The sequence below is a fragment of the Merops nubicus genome, unplaced genomic scaffold (assembly GCF_000691845.1).
Source record: "Merops nubicus isolate BGI_N331 unplaced genomic scaffold, ASM69184v1 scaffold16221, whole genome shotgun sequence".
NCBI classification, from domain to species: Eukaryota; Metazoa; Chordata; class Aves; order Coraciiformes; family Meropidae; genus Merops; species Merops nubicus.
This window is the reverse complement of record NW_008589187.1, coordinates 5,255-23,911: the sequence shown is the minus strand read 5'-3', so window position 1 is coordinate 23,911 and position 18,657 is coordinate 5,255. Positions and strand designations below refer to the sequence as shown.

Below are 18,657 nucleotides of genomic sequence, written 5' to 3'. Positions count from 1 at the left end.
CCGCAAAGAACAGCAGAAATGAGCTGCAGCAGCCAAACAGCTGGAAAATCACCTTCCACAAACACCAGGCAGTGAGTGTACAGCATGCCAGTGGACAAAGCACCAAATTATTCCATGTAACTTCACCCAAAGAACCTTGGAAAGACTACCTGCCTGGAACCACTATTCAATACACACTTTGTGTTTATTCACAGTGAGTGCACTTCTGTACAAGCACCATTAGCTGCAATAATTTGCTTGAGTAGTATTTAGAGGGGGAGGTACAAATTCTCCCTGTTTGTGGCCACAGAATTGGGGATGAAGACTCTTTTTAAAGTTTTTCCAATTCTCTAGACATCTTTCAGGGACTTGGACAAAGAGGGGAAAAGGGCAGGTTGTAAATGAACACGTAGTTACAGAAGGACAGCAACAACAGTGACTTGTCTCTCTCCTTCAAGCAATTGTCTGCAAACAGCACTCCTCACAAAAACTCCATCTACCTGGAAGAGAGTCCCATGAATCCCTAGATGAACAGGCACTGAAGGACTTGTAATGGCAGCAGCATGCTGAGAGGTGAAATAAAATGGAGCTCTAAGAGTTGTGCAGCTATCAGGAGTGAAGATATCCCACTGGAAGGCCCATGATAGCAAAGGTGGTAACAAAGGAACAACCCCAGCCCATCAAACATGTGTATTACCTAGGTTTAAATTCCACTAGGGGACAGAGTCTCTTGACAGGAGCAAAACTGCATTAGATTAGAAATCTTAGCATGGTAAGACTGAGTAACACTGGAAAGCCTTCCATTTGTAGCTGTGTGTTCAAGATGGCCATAATATACATCATAACTGAGCTACCCAAGAGCTTGCCTCTCTCTCATTCCAGTCAGCAAGTTTAATAGCTCCTCAGAGAGCTTTTTACACCTGCATACACAGCTATCCAATTCCTTGGGCAATGGGAGTATGCCTAAGTGAATGCTTCCTAATGTTAATGCTCATCAAAATAAGCATGAGGCAGCAGATTTATTCTAATGCCCAAATATTCTATCCTCCTTAAGAGAGAGGGCTGAGCCTCACAGGATCTGACTGCAGGGTGACACCAGGATGCTGCAAATGCAGGCAGCTACTTCAGGCTGTCAATCATATGGTGCAGTGGGCTCCAGAAAAAAAATTAACTTAGCCAGGGAAAGTAAGAGTGAGCAAAAATGTTCCTGTAGCTTCTCACTCTCTGCAGATGGTTGGGCTGAAAAACAATAATCCAAAATAAATACAGAGGAGCTTCCACAGCAGCTTGAAGCAGAAAGGCTAATACTGAGTAGCACTAATAATGCTCTCTTACTAGGGAAAAACTATTCTTATTAGCATTTCTTAAAATGTCAGTGTTCATGGAACCTTCCAGCTCTAAGAAGTGGCTCTAAGGCTACTTGAAACAGCTCTGTCCATTTGCAAAAGTGTCCAACTCCTGGGCAGCCAAACCACTGTATACAGTAATTCAGAAGGAAAAAGAACCAGCAGCTGACTGCTGCTTATAAGGACATCAACATCCTGGTAGAGATCCCACCAGAACAGTCTACAGAGGTTCCCTTGCAGGCAAAAAGGATGTGGATGCCAGGCAGAAATGCCAAATGGTTAGAAACAACAGTAATGATACCAGGCGTGCACTTCCTTGTCCAGAGTGATGATCTGTTAGAGTGTTTTGATGACAGATACCCAACCATTTGCTTCCCTGACAGTGGAAAGGTCAGGCTGCATGAACAGTAGATAGGCAAATATCCTGCAGATCCCAGTACTTGTTTGTTTACCTCCTTGGAAGACAGCCACAGGATTAAAAAAAATGGCCTATCAATGCAAACAAGTTTCAAAGATAAGATGATTAACAGAAGAAGAATTGTTGTGGGCAAAGAGGACATCCATCAAGCTCTGCATGGCATTCCACTCAGTACTGTAGGACATGGCCAATGGGATACCCTAATGGAGCTGTGAAAGGTGTTAAATTTATCTGTTTTTCAGCCTTTGACACCTTGGAAGGCTCTATGAAGAGTTTCAAGTCTGTTGGGAAGCTTCAAGATCAAAAGGGAAAAGAAACAAGAAAATCCTTCCCCTCAGGTAACAAACACCATTATGAAATGCTTCTTAGGTCAGGGAAAGGTTTAGGAACTCAGCAGCTGGCAGGAAGAAGGTCTTTTGGCATGGAAGTTGAAGATGTTTGAGTCCTCTGGGGACAAAGAGCAGAACTTCAAGAACACCTCAACATTAGGAAGTGGAGTGCTAGCCAGCATAAGCTGTACTCACAGATGACAACAAGCAGCTCTTTCCTCTGCTCCTTAGGAAAGACTAAAGGATCAGGTCAGGGATGAAGGCAGATTGAGCTTGTCTGGACATGCCTTTAAGCTGCCACTGCTGTAACAGACTGACCTGATCTTCTAGGTTTCACTCACATGTAATCTCCAGTTTTAGTCTGGGGGTTTGAGAGCCACTGTCCATGGTGAAGAAAATGCCAACCCTCCAACTTCATCATGTTAAAGGGCTGCTCTGAAAACACCTACTGTAGAGCCTCTTAATGAAAGCTTTTTTAGGTTGCCTATCTAGCCTGAGTGAATTTCTACTAACAGCTCTTGGATATGAACCTGGGGAAAGATTCAGTGTCTTGAATGGTTTTTAAAGAATCACTGGTTTGGAAAGGATCACTGGTTGGGCTCTGTCTTAGAACTCATTAACACCTACAAAGATTTTTTTTAAAACCCTGTAAAAAAGCTGATCTGCTGATCCTACAATCCATGGGTAGCAAAACTATATCCTACCTGCTTAATGAACTAGGTCCCTTGTACCCAAGGGCAGTCAGATTCCACAGCTGCTCTTCAGACAAAGAGCAGAGCTACAGCTCTGCAGTTGGAGGACACAGGCAGCTCTTCTGCATTTGCCTTCTGCTAACTCACCTTTGTAACAACAGACAGCAGGCTGTTTTTTGAAGTCAGTAGAGTTATGCCTTAAAAATGTACTTTACAGTGAATAAAACCCCTGTACATTCACACTGAACTGGAACAGATGTGTAACCAAACCAAGTTTTACTATCCTGAACCTGAAAATGGGGATTTTTATTTTTTTTCTGTTGTGTTCTTGGACTTCCTGAGAATTAGAAAAAGATTTTTCTCAGCCTGGCTCTCCCAGCAGCACGAAGACAGGCTGTCTTCTTCAAGACTCACTAGTTTATTTAGAAGGTATTGTGGATATAAACAGATTTATTTAAGAGATATCAGAGTAAGGACAATAAATACAGTATGCCAGAGAAACAAGTGAAAAACACATACCCATGGCTCCTTAATCCACCACTTGTTTAGCAAGTAATTGCTTTGCCTTGCATCAAGCTTAATTGGCAATTAGAGCTTTCATGAGCTCATGTCTACGAGCTCTCAGAGGCAGCTGAGTTTGCCAAGAAAGTCAAAAGTAAACCTGGTGAGAGATCCTGGAAGTTCTTTGGATTCCATTTAGTTGGCAAGCCTTAAAGGAGGGCAGGATCCTCTTAAGGCTTCCTTTGGAGGGTGGCCTCTCCTGCAATGACCACAGCACTGGCCTGGCTAAGGACTACCTTCTGAAAGCACACAAGTGGCCCAAGCCAAGCATCCTCCTCACTGAAAGTTGAGAGGTTACAACCAAAGGATGCCTCATGGCAGTGGAGTTACAGGCTTCCCTTAGACATGGAACCTTAAACTGAATCCCAACCATTCCTCATCCACCCCACTAAGACTCATCAGCTAGGTTAGCCCACTAATTCCAGGCTCCCTGTTGCTAACAGAGCAGCCTTCAGGCTTCCTTGATGCTGAAATTAACTGATAAATATTCTAAATCAGAATTTGTCAAGAAACTACACTGAGAAATTGAAATTCTAAATCCTGAGCCAGCTTCCATCACCAAAACTGACATTGTTGTCTTGTCTGGAAAGAGAGATGGCTACTTCTTAAGTTCCTAGGCCCACTGCTACACTAACATAGCCAGACACCAAGACCATCTTTCTAGAAATGTAGTGGGTTCATTCCTAAAACATGTAACACTCATTCAACAAGGCCATGTGGCATCAGAAAGGGCATCTGACCATCAGGAGTGTCATCTGACTGGCTCATGGTGCCAACCCATGCCTCAGCCAGGATTCTGCTGGATGACTGCTACCCTTTTATGTCAGAGGTAGCTTTGTTAGCTCAATTCCTAAACAAATAAGTGATTGGGAAAAGAAAGGGGGGGAAAAAAAGCACACGGTTTTCTTCTGAATAAGAGCTGTGGTGTGAAGACAGTGAATAGAGAAAACATTCTTGAAGCACAGAATGTGTTGCAGATGCACCTTGATGTCTGTAATCTCAAAAGAATAAACACCTCACACTAATGCATGCAGAAAGTGTTTACTACTGTTCAAAGCTGTGATTTTTTTTTTTATTTATTCCATCTTACAAACCAGAGATGTAAGCAGCTTCATCAGATCCATTCATTTAATATTTATACACACGTTGATTCAAAAGACAAACCCAAAACTATGTGCTGCTTCAACTGTATGCATCAAGAATATGCTCAATTTGCCTGTTTTCTTCCAAAGCTCAGCACCTGGATAGCTGGGGTAAAGGGAAGATTTTGTTTTGAAGAGACACTGGTGGATTACTAAGGTCATGCCAGCAAGTATTTCCTGAACTGGGCATACTCATGCTAGGGTAGCAGTGTTAGCTGCAAGACTGCAGGGATGATATTACAGCTTACCCCTTTCACTGCTGGAGCTTAATAAAATAGATCCTTTTAGTTTCACTCCCAAGCAATGGCCTCACATCTGTCACAGAGCTCCCACAGCAAACCAGTTACCACCAGCACCAAATGCTGCAACCCTTCAACTCGGACACCTCCTGCATCTCTTAGTAAAGCTGATTCCTTCTGGTCTCTGCAGTGGAAGATGTTCAGCAAACAGGCCAGAAGAAGACAGATTCCTGCATCTGAGAGTTCTGCAGCTGCTCTTCACTATTGATGTACAGCCTGACCTACATCCAGCACTTGGGCTTCTCTAACCACGGGACTGATCTCCACGTTTTCAGTGAACTAGCAGCTCCTAGTGCCTCCTCTTCCTCATTTTCACTTGCACATTCCCAGCACATACAAGTTTTCTTCCACACAGGACAACCCACTGCTTTGCCTTAAGTATCCAACTTGCTCCCCCCACCATGCTCCTGTAATAAAACAGCCTTGAAATTGTGACTTGTTACAAAAAACAATCATAAGAATGACACTAAAATGGAAAGTCTCTCTTTGTACTGCAAAGCTCTCTCCCAAGACTGCACTGGAATGCTCTCCTGCAGTTCCAGTTTGAAGTGCAGGAGGATATGCTGTGCTAGCTAAGCCATCCTGAACAGCAGTGCTCTGCTAGCAAGCATCACCTGCTCAAGGGCTAGGAGTGACTCTTCCCCATGCAGATTTCAGTTACACAGTGACTTTTACACCAAGCCAACACACCAGTGCTAAACAGGGAGGGTCTCTAACATGTCAGCATATCAACTGCTGAGAAATCAGTTATCAAATTACCTGAATCTCATTTTCAGCAAAAACTGGCTAATTTTGTTTCTCACTTGGTCCCTGCTGCTGCAGGTCAAAGCAGCTTTCTCCACACCTCAGTCATCTGCCAGTACTGAGGAGGCCACAGCCAGCCTAAGCTACACAACACATCCAGGCATCCTCAGCAAGTTTCTTTGGTTAGGAAAATATGAAAGCATTAAACAATTTTTAGATGACACACCACACTCATATAAGTACTAAGATTATTTTTTTTTTCCAGTCATCTGGGTCCAATTAGGATTCTTCAATTAATTCTCACAGCCTCAAGATTAACCTGACAAATATGTACTTTTCATACCATAATGAGATACAGAAGTTTTTCTATAAGACATGAAAAAAAATTTTAGAAGTCTTTTTTTAACAGCAGAAGGCTCCAAGGAAAATACTAGCACAAGATTTTTAGTAGCTCCTACACAATCAGGTGATAAGTGCAAATGAAATTTCTCAAGAACAAGTCAAGCTCATACCTATCAACATAACTCCTATTTACAAACCCTTCAGTTTGATTTTAGCAAGGCTTTCATCTTTTCCCTAGGCTTGCAAATAATGAAAATAAATTAGATTAAATTGGGTGGGAGTGCACTCCTAAGCAAGCACCACTCAGACTGTCAGATGACTCAACTGGCAAACTGGAGATGTGCATCAAATGGGAGACCCAAAGGAGCTTCACCTATATTTGTAATATTCAAAACACACACTTCCATCAAGACATTAATGAAAATATTGGAAAACATGGGTGATATCAAGCTGGGGAGGCCTTGAAGCATACTGGGGAACAGCATGGGAATTCAAGTTAAGCAAGTCCAGAAAAAGCAGATGTGATTCAGAAGACAAGAAGCAATCATGTTTCAAACTTCTGCATTTATTTCCCTGTGCCACAGTGAACACAAACATCTACACTTGCCTTGTGGTACTGCAGGAAGTGTGCAAAGGAGATCACAGACTGAGTGCTTGTCAACAACATACACTACACAAATAGCAATACACTGCTAGGAATTGTTTTTCCATGGAACCCTCAGCTGTGGCCTGCACCCTTCCAGACTCCCACACTTCCAGGAAGATACAGGCAATCTGGATTTGGAGCAGCAGCAAGTCAAATCTAGGAAGCAGACTGTTCAAGGAAAATGTTAAGAACTGAATTTCTCTCAACAGGAGACTAAAGGGGCCAGTATCAGTCCTCAAATATATTGAAGGTACCCAAAGGGATAAAAGTTCACTTCTCACACACACAGCCCAAGAGCAGTTGAGCTTGTGGCAACCTCCTCTGGTAGGAAGCCTTTCAGGTGCCTAGACAGGCTGTTGGGAGAGTTACAAATCATGAGGTGTAACAAGTGCTGTACTTAGGCAGATCACTCCTCACACTCATGATCTTCCCAGCTACACTGGCATTTATCCAACAGAACCAAAATCTAACCCTAAAATTAACTCTCTCTCTAGCACAGAAGCTGTGATTTCCAGAAAACAAAATAAAAGACCATCCAGACTTTCTAAATGCTAAAACTCTCCCTTTTCCCATTTAGGGACTTTAAACATTTGAACAGCTGACAGCTTCACTGGAATAATATGAGAACTGGTACAGAAACTGACTGTGGATTATTTCCAAGTGACACACTGGAGTAAAGCAGCACTGTTCTGAGCTTAACAAGCTGGAGAGCAAAACCAACATTAGAATCCAGTTCATATTCTACAAATTTACAACTTTTCTATAGAAGTAGCAGCTTATTTGCTTATAGAAGCAAAGCTTATGGTAAAATATTTAGCTAAGAGAGCAGAGGATTATTAGCAGAGTAACAGAGGTGACAAACAAAAGCAGGCTTACCTTCCGCAGCTCAATTGTAACTTCATTTCTGTGCCTTCTCATAGTCTGTAAATGAAAAACAAAAATTATTTATTTGTATGTAAAGAAAATAAGTGTTCTGTTCTGGAGTCAGTTGTTTGTAGGTCAAAAGTGCAGTTGTTCATCAAAAGATAAGAAAAATAGAGTGCATAATTTATAACTCAATCTCTCCTAGCAAGATGCACAAATTGGGGTTTGTGTTTTGGTTTTATTTGGGGGGGGGTTATTTTGTTTTGTTTTTAAAGATGATATATCTTACAGAAAGCTTTGTCATCAACAACAGTAAGTAGCCCAAAGGCAGAAAATGTTGAAATCCTCATGGAGTTTCACTGGAATGACTCTCCAGGTGTTTATATGGGCACCCCAAAAGAAGCAGTAAATACAGGTTAGATGCTCTCATTGTCACAACCTAAACATGTCATCTATGCCAGTTATCTGGCCAAAATCAACCAGGAGTGACAGGAGATGACTGAGCTCAGTGCAGACAGGAGGACAGGTTAGGCTTGTGGCAATAGGAAACTAAGAACTACAGGGATACAGAGTCTGTTTAGGATCTAGACCCTAAACACTATAAAGGAAATCCAGCCCATAAACATCTCAGCTCCCTAAAGACACTGGGCACTCAGGATGCACTCCCTACAATGCTGCTATTTCTCTTAGCCAAGCAATCAAAAGACTGAAAAAGAACAATTTTAGCCCATTGAAGGCAATCTCCCTAGGTTCATTTTACAATCAGTGGCAAAGATGTACCATCAGAATGCAATTCAGAGAAAATCAGGTGTGGATGGCTGCTGGCAGCCTAGAAAGATCACCCACACCAACTAAAATTAGCCTTTTAAAATACTTTCTATGTCCTATCCTTGCTACTGACCTTCACTGCTGCTATCACGTTCCTTTTGAGTTAGGGCAAGTAACTTCCCTGAGCTACAAAGTATTAGTGAAGAGCATCAGTACACAGAAAAAAATCAGCACTCCCCATCAGCCACCTAAGGAAATACCAAACATGCTAAAGCTCAAACACAGAAAAATGAAATGAGCAGTCTTCACACCATGAGTTTATACAGGATACAGTATCTATCTTCCAGAATTACACTCATTTTTCTGCCCCACCTCAATTTTGCTGAACCATCTGAGCCTGCTGGCAAAGCTCAGTATGATAGGACTGGGATGCTGGGGAATGGGAGGGCATTGGGTAGGCAGGGAACAGACAAAGGAAGAACCTGAAAAGTCATTTCATGCAGCCAGTAAGACCAGTCATGCAGGTTCCTTGTTCTATTAGAATTTTATATTTGAATAATCTTAACAACTGTGTCAAATTTAAGAGAACTAAACAGCCTAAAAATGTTTTTCAATACTTCTTCACCACTGTAACTTCACCCATGGAAAAATGTAGCCAGACAAGGCCACCTCAGACTTCTGCTGTAAAATCACCTTTTCTGGGTCATTCTGAATGTGCTAGACACCAAAGTTCTTTACTTTATAGCAAATACAGTGCAGTCCCAGGCAGGGCATGACTATTAATTTCATCAATTTACTCTAAAACCTCCTCTTAGCAATGCTTTGACTGAAGACAGTTCCTCAGAGTTATCCATCCATAAAGGCTCTACTGGGATGACTCTAAGCTTCTTTCTAAAGGCAAATAATTCACTCAGATTTTCAATTAGGGTTTTATTTTTGTTTCATCCTTCCATTATTTCAGGCCCACTGATCCCACCCTATTACAATTCTGTCTTGGTATTCTTTTTTCACCATTTTTTTGCTTTTACCAAGCTGAGCTTCAAAATATTTGACTACTCCATTATGGTTTTACATGTAATGTGCCAGAATCTCCCATCTTTCCATTTAGAGAGCTACTACTCCTTAGAAACATTCTTCAAAAACAGTTATCAACTACATGGATGTTTTTGTTGTCTAGTGACACACCTTTTCTGAACTTCAATACTCTTCTTAAGGCCATCTCCATAATACCCTTTATGTTCTTTTGTATTTCATTTTAAACTTATTATATGCAGTTTCTCTTTCAGATCAGTTCTGGTACATTTTCTTTCTTCCTTTAAAAGTCAGACTAGGCAGTATCCTACCATTAACTCCAGAGCTGCTTCTCCATTCACAGAGCAAGCAGGTTGGCAACTGGGGACATCACTTGGCCATAACTTCACAGCATCTAAAAATTCAGCATGTTTGGGTCACCAGGAATCAGGAATACAGTGTTAGGGCTACAGTCTTCCTGCAGGTGTAATGAGACTGAAGCTCCCAAAGAGCCTCTGGCACATTCTGGCAGCTACACTCAGTTGCCATGGGTTGGCTCATGAACATGCTCTCAGCTAGACATATGCTGGTGGTATTTCTAACCTGAGACTTCATGTCCCCAGCATTACAAGATGACCATTGCATATTTAAGATCATGGATTCCATTTCATACGTGTACAGTCCATAACTGCAACAGCTGCCATGAAAAAAATCACTTGACATCAGCCTGATTTCTTAGGTGTGTGCCTGCTACTTCACAGGGACTTGTTCTGCACCTTCATCTCCTCTACCACAGGAGCTGACATACTAGTGAAAGGCTGGGATTTAAAGCTTTGTGTTTCAAATGAAGACTTTTAGAAATACAGGAGGTTACCAGCACCTTCCTACAACCTCAGAGAAATGAATATACTATAACTCAACAGCATGTAAAAGGAGCAGTCTCAAGTACCATGGCAAGCCTCCCTTTAAGGAAGCATGACTGCTGTTAGCTGAACAGCACACTCATACTACCTGCAAGCCCCAGCACACAGGGAACTGATGGGCACTTACAAGAGATTTGTACAGTAACACAAAGGTTAAACATTTTCCCCAGCTAACACAGGTCAGCTAAAACAGAGAGAAGATAAAAAATTATGGTGCAACTTGACCCCATGGATTCATTACAAGTTTTCAGACTGGGAGGACAACCATCTGCTCAAGTCTAAATCCACAACAGTAGCTGAAGCCTCGTGAGATGATACTGATGGACCTACACAGCATTTGACCTCCACAGCACATCAGAACTGCCCTGTAAGACACATCTGAACAGCTACATAAAACAAGGAGAACAATCATCAGACTCCAAATCACCACATGCAAGGTGCAGAAAGCAAGAAGGATGAGCTACCATACCAGTCAGCATGTCCTACTGAGAAACAAGAATATACAGCACTTAGCAAGTTGTGCTGCATTACATCTCCATTGTCACGCATGGCTCAAGCCATATTTAAGTTCAGAAGGCTTTTGTAACAAGAGATTTCTTCCCCCAGTTTGCCACCTGTGAAGAACAACTTCTTAGGAAGTGTGTCTGACAGGCTGGTAGAGACACAATAATCCACCAAGTACCCCACACCTTGCTGCAAGTCAGAAGTAGACATTGAAGAGTATTTCTAATTTCCAGTTCCTCAGCATTTTCTTATTTTATAAAATAAACCAGGAAAAAAAAAAAGATCTATTATATGCCATTAGAGAAACCAGTGTTCACACTTCTGCCCTGGATTTCTGAATACTTCCAAGTCAGATATCAAGTATTACATGCCAAGAATGGAAGTGTGTCTGACAGGCTGGTAGAGACACAATAATCCACCAAGTACCCCACACCTTGCTGCAAGTCAGAAGTAGACATTGAAGAGTATTTTTAATTTCAAGTTCCTCAGCATTTTCTTATTTTATAAAATAAACCAAGAAAAAAACAAAGATCTATTATATGCCATTAGATAAACCAGTGTTCTCACTTCTGCCCTGAATTTCTGAATACTCTTCCAAAGCCAGGTATCAAGTGTTACACGCCAAGAATCACTCCCTAACACCTTCTGCTTGAAAGAAAAACCATCCCTCGTTCCCTCAAAGTATCAATTAGGAAATTAATTGCATAGGCCAATAAAGCAAATCACTGCACGCATTGGGGCTGTTAAGGGCTACAAAGGAGCCTCCTTTCACAGGGATAGAAAACAGAAAAATGCTAAATGGACAAAAGAGAAGAGATTTAAGAGATGACAGACCTCGAAAACAAAGCAAGCCTCAAGGCAACACCCAAAATAAGGCTTTAGAGGACATCAGTCCCTGGTAACACTGCCCTTGGCACACTCAGCTGGGCAGAACTGACACACAGCACAGCCACCTTCAGCACATCATCCCTCTGCCAGCCAGGAGCTGACAAGTGAAGCAGCATCCCACAAGATGCTCAGGATGTGAAAGAGCAAGTGTCACTCCTTGGGGCCTTAAGGTGGCCCATGCACAACTTCCTGGCAAGCAAGCAAATAAGATTACTTTGAAATTTTTAATAAGAGTTGAGATTCTAAGGAGATCATTAAGCCTAGCAAGCTTCTCTGGCTTCTTTGTTTAATATTTAAAAAAATGTTTAACTGTGTAATACATTGAACCACTGAAAAGGCAACCCATATAGCTTCTGTAAACATAACAAACCAGCCACCCCAAAAAAACACCACCAAATTCCAAACCAAATCAGTTGTACCTGCCTACTGTACATCACAATATAATATCTGCAAAATGCCTCTGTGACAAACACATAACCAAGTGTGTTCTTCCTGTGGAAAAACAAAACCAACACAAAACTCACCAATCCCAAACCCTACCCAAGTTATACAAGAGTACAAGAAGAAAATTGAGGCTAATTCAAAAGGACAAAATCACATCTGAGCCAAAGCAGCCAGAACAGCCCTTCTATTTATGAAAAATGGTTGAAAACATCAGTACTGCTTTATGCAAGTTAGAGCTCATTCACCATGAAATGTCAGAACTAGTCTTGGGGTTTCTGTTAATTTGAAATTTCTCCTTCCTATCTAAAAATCAATCTTAATTGATTATAAGCACTTTGAAGTCCCTTAAGTGTATCACTTTCAGAGGCAAGAAATTCTGGATACTTGATAAGATTACTTCACCCCCAGTTGCAGTCCAAATCTGAGGAACAAAACTATTTAAATGTGTGAATGATATAACCAGTGAGAAGCTCAAGTCACTACATGCCCTTTGTTATGCTGGGGATAAAGACATCTTAAATGAAATTTAAAATTAAGTTTCATGCACAAGGTGTGCAGTAACAGACATTCTCTGTACAGAAAAAAAATATCAAAAGCTGCAGCAGTCAGTTGTATGAATTTTAAACACTTTAATCATTTTTAGTGATACCAATTGTGCCAGAAGGAAAAATGAAAGCATAACCATCATTTAATGACTACAAACCTACCCACCACTCTGACAATGAGGTCTGGAGCTCAGCGTGGTGCTCACCCAGCCTAGTCACCTCATTAAGCAGGATGGCTGACGAGTGTCATCTTTTAATCAACACGTTCACACCACCTCCACTGCAACCAGAGCAGTCCAGGAACTGTCAGAGATGGAGAGGCAGGAAGCAGATGTTTCTACCTCTGCTCTCCAGCAAGGTGGCCAGCAGGCATCAGCCTCCAGCTAGCCCAGTGAAGCACAAAAGCCAGGCTTAGATGGAAGTCAGGTTTGGCTATTTTGTGGCTACAAAAAATACATTTTCAGAACTTTGGCAAGATGCACAATTAACTGCTTTTGAGAGCTCATCTACTAAGTGGAAGAGAGATAACGAATTCACTGACCAATACCAATTTCTCTGCATCTACAAACTTCATGAATAGATAACTGGTTGCTTAAACTCTTTAATTCTTCTCTTGCCTCTCAGCATCACAGCTGCTGGTCTCAGAAGACCAGTGGCTACATGCTTGCAGGGCAGAGCTACCCTGAGCACATAGCTGGGGCAGCACAGCAGCTGGATTAAACATACCAGGGTACCCAAAGAGCTCAGCACATGCAAGTCAGTCCCAGAGTACTCCCACCTGCCTAACTGAAAGCAAAAACTGGCCCAGTTCCAACAGCTGGGTTGGGTTTAACTAAGACCTCCCCTTCTGCACATGAGCATATCCTAGAGTATAGCTCAGGTACTCTACAGTGTAGGTGAGGGTGCAATACACTGAAAGGTGTTTGCAGTAATGAAGTAAACACTGTTCTCCCCTAGAAATGGCTTTAGAAGCCTTTCTTCCCTTACTCCTCTTCCTCTGATGCCTTTTAATGAACACAAAATACTGCCATGCACAAGAAAATGCAGAAGCTTCAGGAGACAGGGTGGGTTTGGCCAGAAAAAAAAATTCAAGTGCTTATTTGTGTACAACAGTTGAGATGACCAAGGTTGCCAGCTCCCTATATTGGGTTAACACTAGAAGTTAAATATTCCATCTTTGCACAGGAGTATAATTGGTTAGTATGTATAAAGCTGAGGCTTGGCCTGATGATACTGTTGTTCTTGCTCTGGTAGGGCTGGCTTTAGCCAGAAACACAGAGAGAAGGGACACTGGTAGGTGACACTGCTGCTTTCCCTGCTCACACTTGGAAACTGCAACCAGCTGACTCCACAAACCACCAGCAGATCACAATGCAAGAGGGAAAAATTCTGGGACTACCAAGTGAAGCTCCAGGAAAGCATCACCATGGTATGAACACAACCACTTCATCACAACTGAAAGAACTAAACCAGTGACATGGTGCACTCTGAGCACCTCCATTTCTTTGGGACATGCAGAAAGATTTGAGATCCAGGCCAAACTAAACTAAATATTTAGGCAAAGTTGACCCTTCCTGCTAGGTTTATCCCTTTAATTGCCAGCATTAGGTATTATTACTGAGCTTTTTTTCCCCCCCCCCAGTGTACATTCTAGGCAGACTCTTCTTCCCCAAACCCAATTCTGAGATGTACCTAATTAGCAAGGACTACCATAAAGCTCTAAATTGCCCTTCTAAGAAAAACAGTGATTTTTTCCAGTCATATAGACTACAAAGTTAAAACAACTTCACCTCTGGCTTGGTTATCATAGCTCCATATTAAATTATGCTGACCCAGTTAGAAATGCAGGCAGGGGGCATGGATTCCACACTGCAAGCAACAGATCTACCAAAGCAGCCAAATTCACTTACAATGTGCCTGTAGCCTGACCTGAGACTCCAAGAGAGTTTTATTTCATTTGATTACTGTTTGACCCAAAAAGTATTTGCTCTTCTCTTAGGGAAACATTCTGTTATTTTGCAGAAAGTATTAGAACTTGCTTCAGAACCTTAAAAATATAGTTTCCTTTTGGCTAGTAACATTTAACACAGTACTAGGTACATTAGGAGCAGAGTGCAGTATTTACACTGCTGTATTTTATGCCATCATCTGTCTGGGACTTTTGTTCCTCACAGTTAATAAAGGCCACTCAAAGAGAACTGGTTCTGTTGGAGTTGTCATGCCCTGTGTTTTTTTTTTTTTTGAATCCCCAGTTTGGGGCCCCTAAAATGAATAGCAGATGCTTTTTGTTAGCCAGCCTGTGGCAAGATAATTCAAACATCTGAACCTGGCTGGCCTCAGACTGGACACAGGAGATATTCACTGTGCCTCTTTCACTTAGTGATGGGTAATGACTCACTGAAGTCAGACTCGTGCACCAAGATGGAAAGCCACAAGCCTCCAATTATTGCTGCTCATGGTGCTGACTCACCTGGAACCCCTGGAACCAAACAAAGCTGCCCAATCATGTTATCTACTTCTAGTGTTCCAAAAAAGTGTGGCACAAAAGCAATTGCTAAGTTTATTTCTTACCAGCTCTTTTGTAAGCATATTCTTAAAGGTCCCTGTATCCTCTCTGCATTTGTGTAACCTGCATAGCCAGCTACCACCAGCAAAGAACCAAGATGTGAGCACTTGTGTTTTAATTTCCATACACCAATTACCCAGTTTACAAGTACAGACATATCAAACAATTCTCAGGAGACTGGACCTGAAGCAATTTATTTGGCTGCATTCAACACAGACTGCACCAGTACTGGAGGACACAAAGCAGTCCAGAATAAAATCAACATGTTATCTGCTGGTTTAATACAGAATAAAAGAAGAGCTGGAATTCTCTACTCAACATCAAAACTCAACTGGTGGAAGGAAGACAGAATCTAGTAGGAAGTCCAGTTTCCACTGAAAAAGTTTTACAGCATTTCCATTCAGATGTAGATCTTTACACTGTTAATCACTGAAATCAGACCAAAGACCACAACTCAGCCCTATGGACTCCACCTGAAGTCAAACTGAAGATTCCAGGCAGTCCCCCAGCACCCCAAGCTACATCATGACTGCTCCACAGCTGATCTGTGCAGAGCCAACAGGCAGCAGCAAGGATCACCAACCAATTCCAAGTCTTTATTTTGTTGTGTGGTCCTGAGAGGGCAAGGAACCTGTGATGTGATCTGTACTACAGGCCAAAAGAAACTACTGGTCTGGAGATACTTGTATCAAGTGCTGCTTCTTTTCCCGTACTTTTTGGAAACAGAAGGACATAGCAAATTTTACAATGATGCCAGCTCTGCCTTACCTGAACACTGCAATATGCCAAATAAGCACCAAGGAAGCCTAATTACAAGTGATTCCTAGTTACACTTTAAAAGTTAGAAGATTAAGGCTTCTTGACATACTCTAAACACAAAGATTTGAAATTGGGTACAGTTTTACATTACAGGAATCTGCTTTTGCCAGTCACAAATTTCTGGTCAGATTGTACAAAGACTAAAAATGTGCTTGTCATTTTCCTGTACTGCAGGAGGAGTGTAGCAGATGTTTTAGGATCTCCTAGAAACAGAAGTTTATCCTGTCCTTGAAGCACTTGCATGACACCACCTGTCCTCTCCTAGAGCTTCCAGGCAAACATCCCTCCCATTTGCTTACCAAGGAGAGGAAGTACATCAACCTGTCTACTCAGCCAGAGCATCTCACAGCAACTGCAAAAGAGCAGGAGTCCCTTTCCTCTTCTACATTCTACAAGAGATACTCTACAAGTCTCTTCAGAGGGATGGGTTCAGTTTTTTCTATCAAATATTGCCCAAGACAAACTCACCACTTTTAATGCCACAGTTCACAGCCATCTTTGCTTGTGTACAGAACACAACAACAGAGCAAAATTTAAATACATCTTTGCTTGTGTACAGAACACAACAGAGCAAAATTAAAATGACTCTTCATGGTAACTAGGTGCAAACATCAGACTAAAATTTTGATCTTCAGATCAGCATAAAGACTCCAATTCTTTACAATGGAAAAGCTTTTATAAAATTGTAGACACCTACTTTCAAGAATCTAATTACAAAATGAAATGTTTGGTCAGAAAGGCCTCACAGACTTATGGGGCAAATGTCACAGGAGACCAGAAGTTCTTAAGCTTGCCAAATATTTATATTAGTTTCTCCTAGGAAGGTTAAAAAAAAAAATAAAGAAAATTTACTAGGCTGAATACCAGCCAGATACCTTCTTGTGCAATCTCTTTGAACAAAGACACTCCTTTTCCAGACACTTAAGCAGTCTTCAACTATAATATCAAAGTACCTCAACCATTCTATGATTCTATGATGTACTTATAAGCACCGCCCTGTGAAGTGAGGAAAATTCCTATTATTCCATCTATAAAATGGGAAACAATAATTGCAATTTGCATACATTCACAGGATAAAAAAAAACATGTAAAAAACCACCAAATCAAATCCCTAGAGAGCTAGTCTATATTCAGCCACAGCAAGCTTTTTTGGTGTAATATTACATGGCTCAAACTAGATTATTTTATTTTCGAAAGATATAATCAAAAGGAAAAAAAATATTAAACATGTGCTAGCTGCCTAATTAAGTCTATGATCATTCTGCTCAAGATGCAAGAGAAAACAACAAACCCAGCTGACAACCCAGTAGGAGGATGGAGCATCAGGGATTACAACATACACTCCAGTGACACCCCAACATCTTTCGTGAACCTCGTCAACAACCCTTCCAATTTAATCATTTAATCACAGTGGGAGGCACCCCTGTCAGGGCTGGGCAGGGGAAGAGGGCACTGCCAGCTGCTGAACTGCTTCTCACAGGTCCTCTCACATCAGTCAGAGCTCCTCAAACCTCTCCTCTTGTGGAGAGGCTGCTCCTCACTGCTGCTTGTCCAGGGCCACCACCACCAGCCCCTCTCCTTGCACGCCCCATGAACAGCAGCTCACAGGATCCTGCTGACTCCTGGCAGGGCTCTCTCCTTTCAGGATGCTCTCTTGATGTGGAAAGCCTTCTATATCTGGCTGCAAGTCAGATTTTCTTGGGTGCAGAGAAATCACTACCACTGACTTCACATCTAACACTGATGGGCATGAAAAGCAGCAAGAGACCCTGATGCCAGCAAGCAAAGCCACTATCTGCTGGCTCAGGTGACCTTAGCTCACCTGAGAGACACCAAGTCTCCCTGCAGAACTTCATCCACTTTCTGAGAAAAGGCAAGGACTAGGACATGCTTAGAACTGCAAACCTGAAATCTCACACTCCACCCAGCCAGGAACCCCTTACAAAAACCTGGCCACAAGTGACTCTAGCAACCCAGCTAACCCCCTTCTCCTCAGCCAAACTCTGACCATGTTCCAAACAAGGACATTGCAATGGGACTCAAGAACTCATCAACTCCATCAACCCATGAGGAAGCCACTTCTCCCACGTTGATTCTGCAAACCACCTCTTCTACCACTGCCTCCAAAGTCCACCTGTCATGGAATCTGACAACAACCAAGGTCAGTCATGCACGAGAGGTCCTGAGCTAGTCAGACACGACAGAATATGAGGGAGGAGTTGTTCAGTAGTAGGTGTTTTATTGGGAAGGTTATTAATTTTGCCTCCTGCTCTGCATCCCTCTGCACAGTACATATTCCTGTTCTGTACTTGCTGTATTCATTAAGCACACATACACAAAATCAAGTTTAAAACTGACCACAGCATTTGCTTCATCTGAGAAAGGACATGAGTGTCACCTGACCCAGAAGACAGGACACGGAGCCTCCCCAGCAGTTTTAATGGTGTCAATCTGACTACAAAGGGACAACAATCTGACAGTTAAATACCATCAGACAAGGAATATGTTCTCCTGCTCACACTGACCTCTTGAGAGCCAGCACTGGTCTTCTCCAGACATGCAGGGCTGGCTCAGGAAGCTAAAGGAGCAGAAAATCAAACATGGAAAGCTTTGCAACTAGTTCACTCCAAGGCACAGACAGTTCTGATGCAGGATTAACTTTTTGGAACAAACTAGCTCTTTTTACTACCCATGTCAAATTTTGTGACATGGAAGGCAAAGCTCACAGCTTTTGCTGGTACAGGAATAATGAGGAATACCAATTCAGGATCAGGGCTTCACAGTGCTGCACATTTTGGAAACAATTGATAGGCTCTATTCTTGGAAA

At 42.0% G+C, this 18,657-nt stretch overlaps 1 protein-coding gene across 1 annotated transcript in view; it reads right to left on the bottom strand.

Moving 5' to 3' along the window:
• Window positions 1-7,419, bottom strand: part of KPNA3 (karyopherin alpha 3 (importin alpha 4)) — a 28,131-nt gene extending 20,712 nt beyond the window's left edge. Inside the window, exon 1 of the mRNA XM_008949519.1 lies at window positions 7,375-7,419. Coding sequence (XP_008947767.1) covers window positions 7,375-7,416 — 42 coding nt within the window. The 5' untranslated portion in view covers window positions 7,417-7,419. The remainder of the gene's footprint in view (window positions 1-7,374) is intronic.
• Between the last annotated feature and the right edge of the window lie 11,238 nt (window positions 7,420-18,657).